Source organism: Mastacembelus armatus, chromosome 15 (genome assembly GCF_900324485.2).
Source record: "Mastacembelus armatus chromosome 15, fMasArm1.2, whole genome shotgun sequence".
In the NCBI taxonomy this organism is placed as follows: Eukaryota; Metazoa; Chordata; class Actinopteri; order Synbranchiformes; family Mastacembelidae; genus Mastacembelus; species Mastacembelus armatus.
Window position 1 is genome coordinate 5633447 of NC_046647.1, and position 15897 is coordinate 5649343.

Consider the following 15897-nt stretch of genomic DNA (forward strand, 5'->3'; position numbering starts at 1 on the left):
TCACGACACTGAGGTTTTAGCATTAAGCCAGACAGAGACCAAGGAGGAGAAGAGAAGAAGACAGAATTTGAAAGAGAGATATAAAGACGTCAAAGAATGGAATGAAATGCCCATCAATTATAAGAATAAATGGCTCTGCTGGTTATCCTCCTCCCCCTTTGTCGTCATCATCATTCTCTTCGTCATTACAGGTGTGACTATGCAGAGGCCAAGCAGCGGAGAATGTCAAAATTCTTACATGGTATGTGAGGATATAAAGATATGGTGCGATGGGCGGGTAGAGGGAAAAAATATTTCACTTTAGGCATGAAACTTTCCTATCAACAGAAGACATACTACACCCTTGGAGGTGGTTCCTTTGTGGGGGGTGACAGTTATCGACCTCACTGGACACGTCCACACACGTCTGGGGAAGATGTGCTGACGTACGGTGGGGTAGTGTCGAGAAGCACGGCAAGAGCCAAAGAAGTTAGGGCTGGGCTATATTTAACATCTCAAACATGTGGGCTTCATTTGGGTGTATGTGTGCGCTGCATACCGTCTCTGACAGAAAGAGTCAGCCATCCAGTCAGTACTCAGCTAAAGACCTGTTAACTGCACCCGCAGGACATGGAATTATTAAAATTTACTCATATAGATTTACTCATTTATTAAAGTGGTCAAATATAAAACTAAGAAATCAGGCAATCAGTCACTACTGTAAGAGTGACTGATTGGGTAAAATGTGTGCCTTCTTTACACAGCACAAGATAACACTGCACATTTGCAGTGATAATGGATAATGTCCACGTTTGTGTTTGTGATGCCACTTCACTATCCACTTGTTCCCTTCCCTACCACTAAGGCACACAGGAGGAACATTTGTTTTGCTCAGTGTGGAGTTGTCTAGTCCAATGTTTTGGCTGAGGCAAATAAGAAAAAACCTCAGTCTGCGTTCTAATACATATATTTTAATTTTAGCCTTATAAACTTTCAAAGACTAAAGCTCTCCTAGAGTTAAAATCTCTGATGAACAGATCCATGATTTGTTTACAATGCTGGTCTACAAGGAGAAAGCCTTGGAAATGAAAGTAGCTAAATTTATAATAACTATTAAAGGAAAATTAAGCCCTGAGTGTTAATTGGCTCCGGTTTCCAAAACACAGCTTCGGGTCAAAATAGCATCAAAATAATTCGAAATTAGGAGGATTATGCTCCATATCTTTTCTGCAAAATGTGATATAGCAATGAGAATGGTGCTGCACCAATCATAAATGTATCTTTTTAGTGATACCAATAGCTTTACATTCATTTATTGGTTTTCATACTTTTTTTTTCCATGAAAAACTGACCGAATTGTGGGTGAGTTAGTCCCTTTGCTGTGTAGCTTCTACTGTACTTTGTCAAGGTGTTATGAGGTATCATGATTATCAGATACCCTCCTCCTTTGTAGGCAAATATACTCGCCTGTGTATGAAAATTATAAATCTTTATCATGAAATATCTACATCTATATCTATATCTATATCATGTCTTACAGTATGATACGATACGATTTGATTTCATACCAATATATAATGCCATATATTGCAATACTCAACATCATTTTAAATGACTACAGGTCACACTTTTTTTACTCCTCTGGTTTTTTCCTGAGACTTATATGTGTTAATTTACTGTCATTCTCTTGAGCAGTCATTAGTGTTAGATCACACTCTTGGCACTCTTGACTCAGTTGAAGGTAATATTGCACTCCTAAGCTACAACTGCTAGCCTAATACAAATGAAAATGCCTCCCAAATGAAAGAGCTATACTGCAGACTTCAAAGTGCAGGTAATAAAGTCTGTAACTGAAACACAGTATGGAGCAAGTGTCGGAATTCAGACAACCAGAGAGAGGAGGAGTCGACACTGTTTCATCTCCCCCCACAACGACGTTGGCGCAGTTTAATGTTACTTGACATGGATGAATGAATTTCATAATGTATTTCAGCTTGTTGTTGTGCCTAGCCTACGTTCTTCATAGGCTAATTTAGACTATAATTAGTATAATTAGAAATGTGACTTATATGTTTTTTTCTGTTTAACAAGGCTGTTTTTGCTAAAAGCGACTTATAGCCTGGAAAATACGGTAAACTATTTTGATGAATTTTCATGTTACAATTTATTGAAGAGCATGTAATGCTTACACAATATGAATATGAAAATAAAGTGCATACGTCAGTGTTCTTACATTGATATATGCTATAAAAATCATAGCAAAATTTTTACATTCATATATGATATAAAAATCTAAATAAATTGCATGTAAGTTTTCTTACATTCAAATTCACTCTAAAATTAAAAAAATGCCTTAAGCCTAGGCTTAATGTAGAGTGTGGTGCTTCCAATAACCAACACAAAGAGTGTCCAGTATCCTTCACTGCTGCGCTAAGTGTCACTGACTCACAGCTTACAATGTACACTGCATGCACAGCCACGAGCTGCATGCACCATGAGGGAGAGCGTGCTGCTAAAGACAGAATCAACATTATGGGCTGGAATATCAATATATATCTAAATATCAATTTTTTACACAGCCTTAGTTTTCATAATATGAATGTAGATAGCTGTCTCTACACCCATGTGTACAAGGCAAACAGGAGCTACTCAAATCTAATTCACATTACTTCTAATCATAACAAATTTCAGAAAACGTCAGTTATAAGAGGCAGAAGATCTTTCAATTTTTAACAAATTCAATTTCACTGTAGAAGGCAAATATATCTGAACAGATTCAAAAGAAAATATGGAAATCAGCAATTCTAAGGAAAAAAGCATTTTTAAGATCAAGTCGAGGACACAGTCATTGTGTGGACTACCGTGAGTCTGGTCTGACACCCAGCTCTGTTTGCAGGTGCAATGGATGGTGATGAATATGTTCTAATAATATTTGTCAATTTCTCCGTTTAAGGAATGTAAAAAATGCAGCATGTAACCACAGATTCCCAGCCGTTTGTAAGGTTCACTCCCCAGAAAACACAAGTGGAATCAGATAAAACCAGTCACAATCTAATCAACCACTGGCACACGAGACAGCTCCAACAGCAATAAGAAACTCCCTGTAAAGACGAGCTCCGACCAGACACGTGTTTTGTCTTAGTGTGCAGAAGCAACAACTCACACACACAAAGAAGCATATTTATATCACATTCGTACATTACGGTACATGAACTACATTTTGGGGATTGTACTTGAAAGAAAAACAAAAACAAATGATTCAAGACACAAGCTTCAATACAAAGACACAGAAGCAGCTGTGTGAACAAAACCAAAGAAAACACACACTGGTGTTTAGACTGCAGGTGTTTTGTCTCTGTGATTGTGAAGGGTTCTATACTTAGAAAGAGTTCTGGTTCAGAGAAATGCTGTTTATCATGGCTGAGAGAGCAGGTGTGTGACTCTTGGATTTGATAGAATAATAATGTATTTTTACAGCCAGCCACACAGATATCTTAATATCTTAATATGAAATGCCTGTGATGTGGATGAGTCGTGAATGTGTTTGTGTGTGGCATTGGCACCCACCTGATGATGAAGGGCCTAAAAGGGGCGAGTCCCAGAGGTGAAGAAGATCCATCCATAGGTGAAGGGTAGAGGCGACTGAGCACCAGCAGCAGCAGAAACAGGCTGGGGTGTAGCTTCACCTGGCCACTGTCACTGAACACACACAAACAGCCAGATCTTTACAATGCCCTATTAATATCACCTGAGACGTGCACTATGGCACACATCAAAACAAAAGCATTAAAACATTAAAAAAAAATAAATGCAAAACCAAAAACTTTAAAGTGTGGTGACATTTAGTTTTAGCTTATTTATGAAATTTGTGGAAAACAGCCAAAACTTAGAAAATCACCAGCCTTATTCTTTTCTTTCACTTTTGTGTAAAAAAGTGTTTGTTTGGTGTGCTTTCTCTTACATCTTGTTTGTTGAAATCCATAGAAAGATTGACTAGCTACAAGTTGTAGAACTAACTATGAAGCTAGATGTAGCAAGAGTACAGACATGAGAGCACTGATGCACCGCTCACCAAGAACGTCAGTACGTATTTTATAAAGCCAAATTTATACAGTCCTTTATTTTGTTTTCGTCATATGCTGTTGCTTCAGTAGTGTAAGAGAGAAACGGTTTGGATCCAGTTCTAAAATGGTGTCCATTTTCTGCAACATGTCTAAAGGGCAATCGGAAATCCAGATATAATTAAAATTTCAACAGAAAATATAACATTTCAATTCCTCTGGCTTTTTAAAACACACTATATATCAAAAACCACCCACACTCCAATACAGTCATCTCATCTGTCCTTCAGCTGAGCTTTTAACCTCCCCCTCTCCTTCATCATTGCCAACTGAGTCAGAATGGAAACTGCTCCAGCCAGTGGTTTCACAGTTTCACTCTGACACATTTTTCAGTGAGGGAAGAAGTGAGGAAAAGGGAGAAAGAGACATGAATTAAAGCTGCGAAATAAGGAAAGTGACTAAAATGTACAAATACCAGATAGCTAATATGGAGAAAGCCCATACATTTTCCATGAGAACTGTTTTTTTCTGTCTTGTCCTGCTGTCAGAGTCCACCTCTCTGTGGGCTGAATAAAGCAGAAAGCAACTCTGCAGTGAGTTGCTGGTAACAGAGGCTTTCTACTGTTTGGTGTTAATAAAATGTCAGATGCCTCACTTTTCAGTGAGTAAGGCATTTTAGAAAATGGGGACATTGTGAGAAAACACAGTTTACACCTACAGCTGAGGACTATAAGGTCTTATGAGTGCATGTGCGTCAGGAAAGTAGTATGTCCTTTGGGCCCTGTCATTAACCAAGAGGATCTCCTAGAACTTAGAAAGAACAACAGACCCACACACACGCTCATAGATCGGCAAGATGGGAATTGTAACAGCAGCCTAATTAGCAACTGGTCTAATGTGTTTAGCGTCACAGTTCAGTCAAGCACAGCGAGACTGGATGTGATGTCAGAGTCACGGGAGAGGGGGAGACAGAGAATTGCAAACATATTGGGCCTTGTTGGGATACATCTGGAGGCAGAAACACTTAATAGGATGAAAACAAGACTAAAAATGCATTGAATAGCACTCTTAAATTCCATGCTGAGATCGTGCATGAACTTCTCTCTCTCTTTCTCTCTCCTAAAACTCCTTAATCATCTCCAATAGCCAAGTGTTTGATAAAAGGGTTATTTTTTTGCTTTATATCTTTTAAAGTGAGTGGAAACAGAACACTGACCTTAAGGATTCTTATTCTTCATTTAGAAAACAGTGAAAGGGACAGACTAACTCTAAAGTAAACTAAAGCTTTAGCTCACCATTTAGTAACTCTCTGACAAATAAATCATCAGTCTTGTTTAGGAAACCAGAGAAAAGTACTTGGACTAGGATTTTAAAACTGCTGTTTTTGGAAGTGAAGACATGGGTTGATAAGGCGCTGTGTACCACAGATTTACATGTGGGCATGGACTTAAAATATTTTCAGAGATAAACCAAGTTAAGTTTGATGCACTGAGATTAATAAGATTAGGAATCTGAATCTGCAAGCCAAATAAAAGTGCAAACAACATTCTCTTTCTAAGAAATAGGTCTACCCACCTACACTCTAGTGTACACTGAGGCTACTGGAGCATTATTTTCAAAAACATACACTGTTCAGCCATACCATAGAGTGAAGTTTACAAGCTGAGGTACAGGCCATAAAGCCAATAATTAAACCCCCAGGTGAAATGAAAGAAAATATACACACTAGCTTTACAAGATGATTTAAACAGAGATACACCTGGGAACCTGGGATCAATCAGACACCTGATGGTGTTGGATGATAATCTAAAACATCTAAAGTGCCTAAAAATTCTGCACGGTACTATATGTGTCCTTTATATATGCTTATGTATCCATATAACAAATGCTGCCTGAGGGAAAGGACAGAGATCAGAATGGACTGTATCCTATATTTGTACATTACATCTATTTTTTGTTCATCTTCAATCTATGTGTACTTTTTGACCACTTCAAATACTGCCTCCATCTATGTGCCAGTTTTCCATCCATCCATTATCTACTGCTTATCCTGTCATGCACGTTCCTGAGGGGGGTGGGGGCTGAAGCCAATCCCAGCTGACATTGGGCGAGAGGCAGGGTACACCCTGGACAGATCACCAGTCTATCACAGGGCTGACACATAAGACACAGACAAACACTCAGACTCACATTCACACCTATGGTCAATTTAGAGTCAGTGCCAAACTGCATGTGTTTGGACTGCGGGAGGAAGCTGGAGAACCTGGAGAAAACCCGTACAGACCCTGGAAGAGTATACAAACTCCACATAGACCATGGAGTTGAACAGGAACCTTCTTGTTGTAAGGCCACAGTACTAACCACAACAATGCCGTGCTAACCTGTGCCAGTTTTTTGACCAGTTATATTTGGAGAGGACTGTTTTCCATTCCTAATTGTTCTTTACATCTGCTTTTGGAAAACACTCTTGTGGAGGAGAAGTGGATTACACAGTGCATAATCTGCATACACAGATTCAAAAGTACAACCTTACACTTCCAAGTCATTCTTCTATAATTTGTTGTATATTGTGACCCATTCTGGAAATGCACTTACACTAAAACTTCCCCAAGACCACAGCTCTCCTGCCTCCTGTGCTGCTGTGTATTACCATAGTACGGTGCGGTCAGACTGTATGGGTGGTGCAAAACACAGAGATGGTGTGGGAAGTAAGACAGCAGAGATCTGTGTCCGTGGGAAATTTGCAAATGTTTTAACAAGGGTCTGAAGGAGTGAGGGGAATTAAAGTATGAAAGGGCCAGTCTGAAAGAGCACTCGATTAATTGGATCCATATTAAGATAAGGCTGCCTGGGGAGCTGTTGGACCACTCTAATGCTTTTAAGAGGGAGTCTGGGCTGAGCTGACAAAGATAAGGCCAACGAACCTCAGTGGACTCAACTCCCCACCTCAAAAAAACAAAACTCAATCTCGTCAAGAGCTTTACTTTATTTGGTTGTAAAGTCTTGTGCTTTGAGTAAACAGTCTGTCAAGTGTACAAGTGATACCCAGAAATCAATCCAGGGCAATGCTACTTAATCAGTGAAAATAGTTCATAGTTTATGTTCCCACTTAAAAAAAAAAGTGATGAAAAATTGCACTAACTTCACCTCGCTGTCCTCATTATTCCAATAAGTACCCAGCACAAAGGCACCAGTGCTTAATCAGCTTAACACAACAAAACATTGATCTCGCATGGCTCAAATGGAAGTAAAAATTAAACCTATAACACGATCAAGGAAGTGTGAAAAGCCATGGCAAGGGCTGAATGTGGAGCGTGCATGTGTGGATTAATGAGAAACACCTCACCTTTCCACTGTGGCTGCAGCCTCCTCGAGCTGATAGAGAAGGAATGGGTACAGAGCTGGAAAACGAGTGAAAAACTCTCGGCCTGTCATCCTGAAGGGAGATGCAGAAACAGTGACAGCATAAGTATTTAGCAGTCATAGAGGGTTAAAGAAGACTTCTGATTATTAAACTGTTTGTTTGTTTATCACAGTGGCTGCATAGACATTCTTAGATCGTAAAGAACTCTATTTAGACAGTTAAATATTTTTGCGTGACTCAGGCTGTGTGTCAACACCTTCAATTTCAACAGATTTAAATCGATACAGAAAGAACTGTGTGGGAGTTCCAGCTCTTTTAACACATAGTTCCCAAAGTTTATTAAGAGTACAGATATCCCATATTTAATATTTTGTATGCTGCAAGTCTTAGACCCGTACACATTAGCAGACACTTAGTATCTTCCTCCTTCAGCTTCTGCTGGTTGTGGGGTCTCTGCCATTACTTTTCACCAAGAGCAATGCAGCTCAATCAGGCTGAGATCATGACTGACTTGGCCAGTCAAGGATATCCCACCTTGACCTTCCGATACGCTTTGGGTCATGAGGTGTCCATTTACTTCTCCACACTTTATTCTGACCATCAATTAGACTTTTGCTTGACCACAGCTTTGTTTGAGAACTCTAAAAATGTCTTTTGTGTGCAATTACAACCAGCAGCCTGGCCTTGTTGCGTTTGAGGCTTACATAGGGTTTGCATCATGTGGTGAACCCTGTGAGGTTCTGCTCCTGGAGTTTTCAAACATGTCTGCCTACATCCTGGAGATCATTCTTGAACTCATGAATGCAAATGATTATCCAGTCTTCTGTAGGACTGAGCTCCACAGTGTACCAAGTCTTGTGCCATTTTTTAGTTTCCCTGTGTGCACCTGCTATTTTTGAATGCACACCAGGTGTTTATGGCAAAACAACTACCTTTTTCACTTTTTTAGCCTCATTATTATCTTCTTTAGTTTTATCACCACTTTACTCATCACTGACAGACATCTCAATCTAAATATAGATTCTTAGCCAGGTCTGAGCTTTTTTTGTGAAAAATGCAGCGACCAAGTGTCAAATTACAAAATTCTGCATTCCTGCAGGACTCCAATTTTACTGGGAAAGGGTTTCTAATATTGTTTTAGTATGATATACTTCTTCTGAATCATTCTTTGATGATGATTTATGATTAACATACTATATGAAATCTAGGTAGCTAGATATTCAGTGTTCAGTGCCACACCTGCTGCAAAGATACTGCTTGTAATTTTATATATTCTTCTAAACAAAAGATGAAAGAGAAGTGACATAAGAAACAACAAGTGGAGAAGAAGAGAAAGAAGAAGGCAAAGGATGGAGAGAGAACATTGTGAGGTTCTGCTGCTGTGCCAAATGCTTTTCACTAAACAGTTCAAGTTTTTATGCTTGTTTACCCTGCTAAGGGCGGAAACAGTCACATTTGTGGGTGTATGAACATATACTGCACTCTACGCCACTGTCATGTGTGTTTGTGCTTATGTCTTCACTCAAACACAACTGTCAATAAAACAATAAACTTTATATTTAACGACGGCGGTCTCCCTGCTGCAACCGCCATTCAGCCTCAGGGCCAGTAAAGTTTTTATTTAACTCTGCCTGTCTAAATTCACTGCTAAAAGGAGGAGGTCTGGTCTGCCAAGCATATGATCACAAGACTGAAGACGTCAATTCAGTCATGACTGCTACCGATTCTGAGCTAATGTGCATAAACACACAAGCTTTATGAACCTGGTTCAAGTTAGCAGCAGGCATGGTAGGAAAGTGAGTCATGTGTATAGATTTCAAAACCCCTTTCAGCATGGATGTGACACACTCCTCCCCTCTTACGACCTGACATATACCCACTTGCTGCATACAGAAACAACTGCGAATAAAACCTAAATGTATGTGCACAACCATGTGTATTACATAAGTGTGTGTGTGTGTACGTATGTGGGCTCCTTGCCCTCCTCTGCTTTCTCTAATGAGAGTCTCTCAGTCTGACACATCTCTGCTGCCCAGAGGACAGAGGTCAGAGGCTGTGTCGGAGCAGATTAGATGAGGTAAAATGGGTAAAGGTCACAAAGGAGTAGAGAGGAGGAGGTGTAAGTGAAAAGAAGGCATGCTCATATTTGTGGGCTCACAGCTGTGTGTGCACTCATATAACCTTCAAGGCAAATTTGTATTGAAGATAAATAAATAATAATAATAATTAGTTACTTTAGTTAGTTTTCTCTCCTATCAATCCTCACAACCCCCCAAATCTCACAGCTGATAGAAATAATTTATAATAATATATCTAATATTGCAGATCATAATAAACCAGTTTAAAAGCCTTAATGGATTTCACATTGTTGTTTTGGTGTTTATATGTAAGTAAAAGCTCTGAATATCTTATGTTCCACTCATAATCCAGCTGAGATGTCTTTGAGCAAGGTCATTCACTGTGTGAAAAAAAAAAAAAAACATTTTCTACAATCCTCAAAACCACCTCAGTAACATTGTTTGGACATTTGCAACCCAAGAGCTCATGTAGTGCAAAATGAGGAAATGACTCAAGCCTGTGATGAAGCTGGTTTTGCTTGGAATGCAGAGCAATCTTCATTCTGCTGGCTTTGTTTATTGCTGCATTTATCTCAACAGCGATATCAGATCAACATCAATGTACAATTACAGAGCGGCGAGGCCTGAGCCTAAGCTTAGCGGAACGATGATCTACAAGCAAACAATATGCCTGGATTCAAGTAACTACGCAAAATACACAGCTGAATTTCCCACAGACAGCAAGAATCTCTTTCTTTCCAAACACACAAATACACATATTGCTGTAAATAAACTGGTTTGTGTGAGAAATGTGTTTATGCTCTAGCTTCCTTACACACACAACACACACACACACAACACACACACACACACACACACACACACACACACACACACACACACACACACAACACACCACAGCCAAATATTAGAGAGGACAAGCTGTCACAATTCATTTTCTGCTGCCAGGGATCACAAGCGTAAAATCATGACAATAACAGAGACCAGACATACAACAGACTGTGGACGAGACTCTCAGAGACAATTATAAATGAGTCGCAGCTTTCCGACAAACATACACAGCTCTGTACCAATTTCAGGTTACTACAATGAGATTCATTGACATGACACAATGTCAATTTGACACAAACACTATTTGAATACAAAACTAAGGCCACCTGGTGCTAAAAATACACATTAGGGTTCAGTTGCTAATTTTGTAGGTCATTGCCCTGTTTCTCACTCATCATCTCTTCCCACACACATACAGAAATAACTCCACACAGTAATAAGAAGAAAGAAAGCAAAAGACAAGAAGGTGGGAATAACACAGAATAGATAACAGAATAGATAAATAAGAGCAGCCTTGGCTTGGATAACAGTTTTTAGAGACCTTAGAGAAGCAGCCAACAGACATACAGTACAAGGAATCGGACCGAGCTTCCAGGAGCAGCTCCTTAAAAAATAAAATCTATTTTTTCCCATGGCAGAACATTTGCATGTGCAGGTTAGTGCCTTTCAACTAATCTTAACACATATTCCCATCACTTGTGTTGTTGACTATAATGACAATGAAAAAAATGGCCAAAAAAGGGGAAAAAAAAAAAAAAATTCACATGGTCAGTAGACTCCTGTTAACTACTTGTCTCTGTTTTGAGCTAAAATAACAACTTAGGGAACTAAACAAAAAAAAAAAAAAAAAAAAAAGTGGTTTACACATATTTTAGAATAATTGTATTTATAGTATATACATACTTCAAGCCATGTCACTGTAAATGTAAGTCTAAATCAATGATAAATTTGTTGGACTGACAAAACATGATCTTTAAGCCTATTATTAACAGTTTAATCTCTGAGGAGACTAACTAAAGTGCAATTTATAATCACAACTAAAATCATCTTGTGTTTCAATGTGCACATTTAGTGTCTCATGGTTTACGATCTAGCTATCAACAGCCATTTTAAATGTGCACAAATTTGGGTGCACATTCACTGGGCCTATCAATATGTATCAGGCTGTGCCATGATAAATCTACTTGGCCCCATGACAGGCAAACTCATTCCAAAGCACTAGGCTACAGCACCATTAACCTGATCTAACATGCTTTTAGTTCCTACTCTGTCACAAGCAAAAACTTCAATAAAAGAGATCAACTTCTTCTGATAGTACACATTTGCAACTAATGTGACCAGGTACACTTCGGGACCTGGGATAATCTGGGATGGTCTAATGTATTTTTATTGAAAATGAACAATAACAAAGGTATTATTATAATAACCAAGTTATGATAATGACATGACAAGTCAAATACCCAGTGTAACTTTCCCGGTTCATGTCACTGCAGCCTCTCTACAAGCAATGATTGTTAGTAAACAGATCTGAGAAGAGTGAAAAGAGCAGCTCAGCCAGAGTGGTGTTACAGCAGCGCCCCTTGGTGGTGTAAATAACTGTTTACTTTCTTGTAAATAGGTTGACTGTTAATGTACTAAAAACATCACATTATGTCTATGTGATAACATGTCTGTTATGTCTATTAGTCTAGTTCAGAGTCTAAAATGCATTCGTTATTAAAAAATATGAAAAATTCAGTCAGGCTAATTAAAGGACTGAAGTGGAAAAACAGTGAATAATCTCAATACACTGACTGGAATTGTGACTTTACATGGAAAACCACTAATGTAAACTTTACTCATTTGAATGTAAGAATTTCTTCTGCATCAATGCATGATTTAAATTTAAACTGGTACAGCAGCATTAGAGAGGAAGAAGAAACAGACCTGTTCTTTTTCGAGTGTTCGTCCTTCCCCTTCTTCACTCCAAAAATCCTTGTAATCAATGTGCTGAAAAGAAGAGTGGACGAGTTCCTCACCTGGAAACAAAAACAAAGGATGACAGAATGCAGAGAGTACTATGAGCAAGTGCATTGACATTAAAGTGAAAACAGGGTAACATCAGTATCACAGGAGATTAAATTAAAAGCTAGCAACTACCTGCATTAGATGTACACTGGAGTGCTAGTTAACTGCACAAACCCAGCTAAATCTACTGTAGAGCTGCTCTGCCTTTTCAAAATGTTATGTTTTTCAACATTTCAAAAACATAAAAGACTGGTGCAGGGATACAGGCTAGAGATGATGATGTGTAAAGGGAGAAGAGATGTATGCTGAAACTCACTGCCCAGACAGAAGAGGTGAATCCCAGCACAGCAGCCTGCATTCCATCTGAGACGAAGGGAATGATGTTTTCCCCCAGACGGGTGTCCCTGTACAGAGCCCGGAGGATGTTCAGAGCGTGGACCTGTGAGGAGGGTAAGCAGATACCCAACCTTTTAGCTGAATCACAGTAAGAATGCAATCACATCACATCAAAAAGAATGATACAAAAAACAGAATTGGCTATAACTATTTAATAAGCCTGAAATAATTATAATATGTATAGCAGAGTATGATATGACCTACAAAGGAGTACTGTTTATCTGCTGAGGCATTAGTAAAACATTACCTATGACAGTGAATATATATACAGACATATAATAGCATCCAACATTCCTTATCATGTAGTTTCTGTTGGTTCAGAGTAGCTGTCCCAGTAGGGCTCAGACATGGAAATGTTAAGTGATGTTACCAAACCTGAGGGACAGTGGAACTGTCAGTGTTCCTGTCAGCAGACGGCATGGAGAGAGCTATCAGCTCTCTCATGGTCATTTTCAACAGACTGCAACTAGATGACTTTGGCTCAGAGGAAAGCAGAGCCTGTGGAAGTGAGCAAAAAACAGGACAGATATACAATAGGCAAAATTAATAGAAAAAAATGGCTATTTAAATGACCAACTCTTTGATATGTACCATAATTTAGTGTATGTCTTCAAAATGCATGCACTGTACATGTTAATGATAAAACTATATTATTACATGTTCACCACTTATTTATTTTGTTTTCCTTCCTCTTCCTGTAACAGAGACAACTTCATACTATTAATGAGGGATGCACTAGTATGTACCATATGTGCACCAATAATGCAAGAGGTCTGTTTGTTTGTGTTAATATGGTTTGTTTAAGCATAACATAAAACACTGATGAAAAAACAACTGTAACATAAGGTCACCATAACAAGTGTATCTATACTGATGGATTTACAGAATGACATCATTTGTACGGGCAGTCAGGACTGTGGGAGCAAGGAGGTGACAGCAATTGGCTGCTGTGTGAGAAAGGAGGTGGGAGCTGATGGGAGCCAGCTGTGTGTCTGGCCTGGGTTATGGTTAAAAGTTAGGCCTTTGAGGGATGGAGAGATGGAAGATAGAGGTGGGGAGGAGGAGGACGAGACACAGTCTGGCTCCTGTGAACTCTTGGGGGTAGGAGTAGAGGAAGGTAAGAGGAAGAGGAGTGCAAGGCCTGTTCCTGTGAAGTCTTTCCCAGATCAGTGAAGACCAGCATGAGGCGAGGGCAGGAGCCAGCCTTCCTGGACCTGACTCTGTCAGTCTGTGTGAAGGAATGCAGCTCAAAGCTCTGCCAAGGTGTGGATTTTTGTCTCTACACAGACATCCTCTGCTTTGTTGGGCCCTTGCTCTTTCTCTTTCTTTCTTTCTCTTTGAATTTATGTCCAAGTGTGCTTTTTATCATGCTCTTCCAATCTTCTCTCACAACAGGGATATTTAACATGCATACAATTCCTATTTCCTGTTTCACAAATAATCAAGGATACCTGAATGTGTAATAGATTTTAAAACATATTTAAAAACCAAAATAAAAAAATCTAATCCGACCATATGCAGCTAGGATTTCAGACCTTTACAAAGCACACTCTGCCTGGAATACAAATGCATAAAACCAGAGGAAAGGAAGGTGACGTCAGCCGTACACCTTGTACCATTAACCACAACAAAGAGAGGTCTCACTCCAAAATTACTGCTATGATTAAACATGAACTCTGTCACGTCTAGTTTTAATATCTGTAATCAGAGGAAGTGGGAAGGCCAGTTACGGCTGAATAACACAGTGAGTCAGTCAAGTGTTAAGGTAGGTTAGTTAGAGATTACAACACATCATAAGAGATGTGTGGGACTGGAGACTACTAAGAGGGGTCACCCAAAGGACAGTGTTTGAGTGTATGTATTTGTTATAAGTGTTTATGTGAGTGTGTGGATTAAGAAACTCTGTGTTCTTAAAGCATGACTGCTCTAGTAGCAAGCCAAGAACAGCTGATTGCACTCCTTTAAGTAAACAGTACCACAAAAACACATGCACACACACAAACAGGCCTGCTTCTATTAGTAAATCTCTGACACCATATCACTGTTGAGTCACTTAATCATAATGTTTGCCATGTCCATGCAACACTTTCCATATCTTAACATAAACTTGTGTTGTAGTTCAAAGTGGAATTTCCATTTTACCATTTCTCATCATCTAAATCATTCAATTACAGCAAAATTGACATTAAGCAGTAAGAACTAAGAACTTAATGCTGTTATGGAAAGTGTCGTGTCAGCACTATGGTAAGATGCAGGAGCATTAAAACAAAACCGGAGAGATCAGGTCTTAAAGAGCAGCAAAGCATTCAAAACAACAATAAAGGATCACTGTGTCCAGTCAGTCAGTAATGATGGGCAACATGACCACCATTAACACTATGTAGGAATTAAATCAGAGGTGAAACATTTTAAATTTAAACAATAACCTCTTGCTAAAATGTGAAATCAGCACTAAGAGTCCAGTAACAAGCCTGAATCAGTACAGTCTTTTGAAGCATACAGAAACAGCTCAAAGGTTATGTCAAAACCTTAAAAAAAAAAAAAAATCATGCCTGCACACCTGTATGTAGAAGGGTATTCCAGCGCTACGTCGTGTGGCGCACAGTTTGGACGATGGGTCACTGGATTTGACCTCCTCCAGAACCTCAGTTAGCCAGCAGGCTGGGAGCTGCTGCAGGACCCGACTTCCACTCCTTACACACAAACACAGCAAATTAATAACAGCAATCTTATTCCTTTGGGCTTCAGTTAGTGATCATAAAAATCACAAAATGTATTTTAGTTCAATCACACATGCTAATTCAATACTTAAACAATAGAAACTAATTCCATGAAATGAATTGTGGCTAAAAATTATTATCATTCTATGCAACAGGCTTTTGGTAGGCATGTCTTTGCTAAATTAAAGTCTGTTTCTCCCAAAACAGTCTAATGACACAGCAAAACAAGTCCACAAATAATTTTTAATGTTTGTTTAAATCCCATTCAACAACCAGATTGATCACAGAGTAGGTTTCCAAACAAATGTTTTCCATCAAATGACAGTTTAGAAAGTGCCTGATGAATTATTAACCACAATGATATCCACTTGATAAGCTGTCAAATGCTCTAAAACTACTGGTTTCAAGGATTGTGTCTGTGGGCGTCCAGCAAAAAGAAGAAGTTGCTGGACATACGTGAT

General features: G+C 39.0%; 1 protein-coding gene across 1 annotated transcript in view; it reads right to left on the reverse strand.

Annotated features, from left to right (window-relative positions):
• thada (THADA armadillo repeat containing) overlaps positions 1-15897 on the reverse strand; it is a 79454-nt gene that overhangs the window by 42331 nt on the left and 21226 nt on the right. Inside the window, exons 23-28 of the mRNA XM_026308625.1 lie at positions 15277-15409; positions 13092-13214; positions 12637-12759; positions 12240-12331; positions 7387-7476; positions 3547-3678 (exon numbers count right to left, since the gene is read on the reverse strand). Of these exons, the coding sequence (XP_026164410.1) occupies positions 3547-3678; positions 7387-7476; positions 12240-12331; positions 12637-12759; positions 13092-13214; positions 15277-15409 (693 nt within the window). The remainder of the gene's footprint in view (positions 1-3546; positions 3679-7386; positions 7477-12239; positions 12332-12636; positions 12760-13091; positions 13215-15276; positions 15410-15897) is intronic.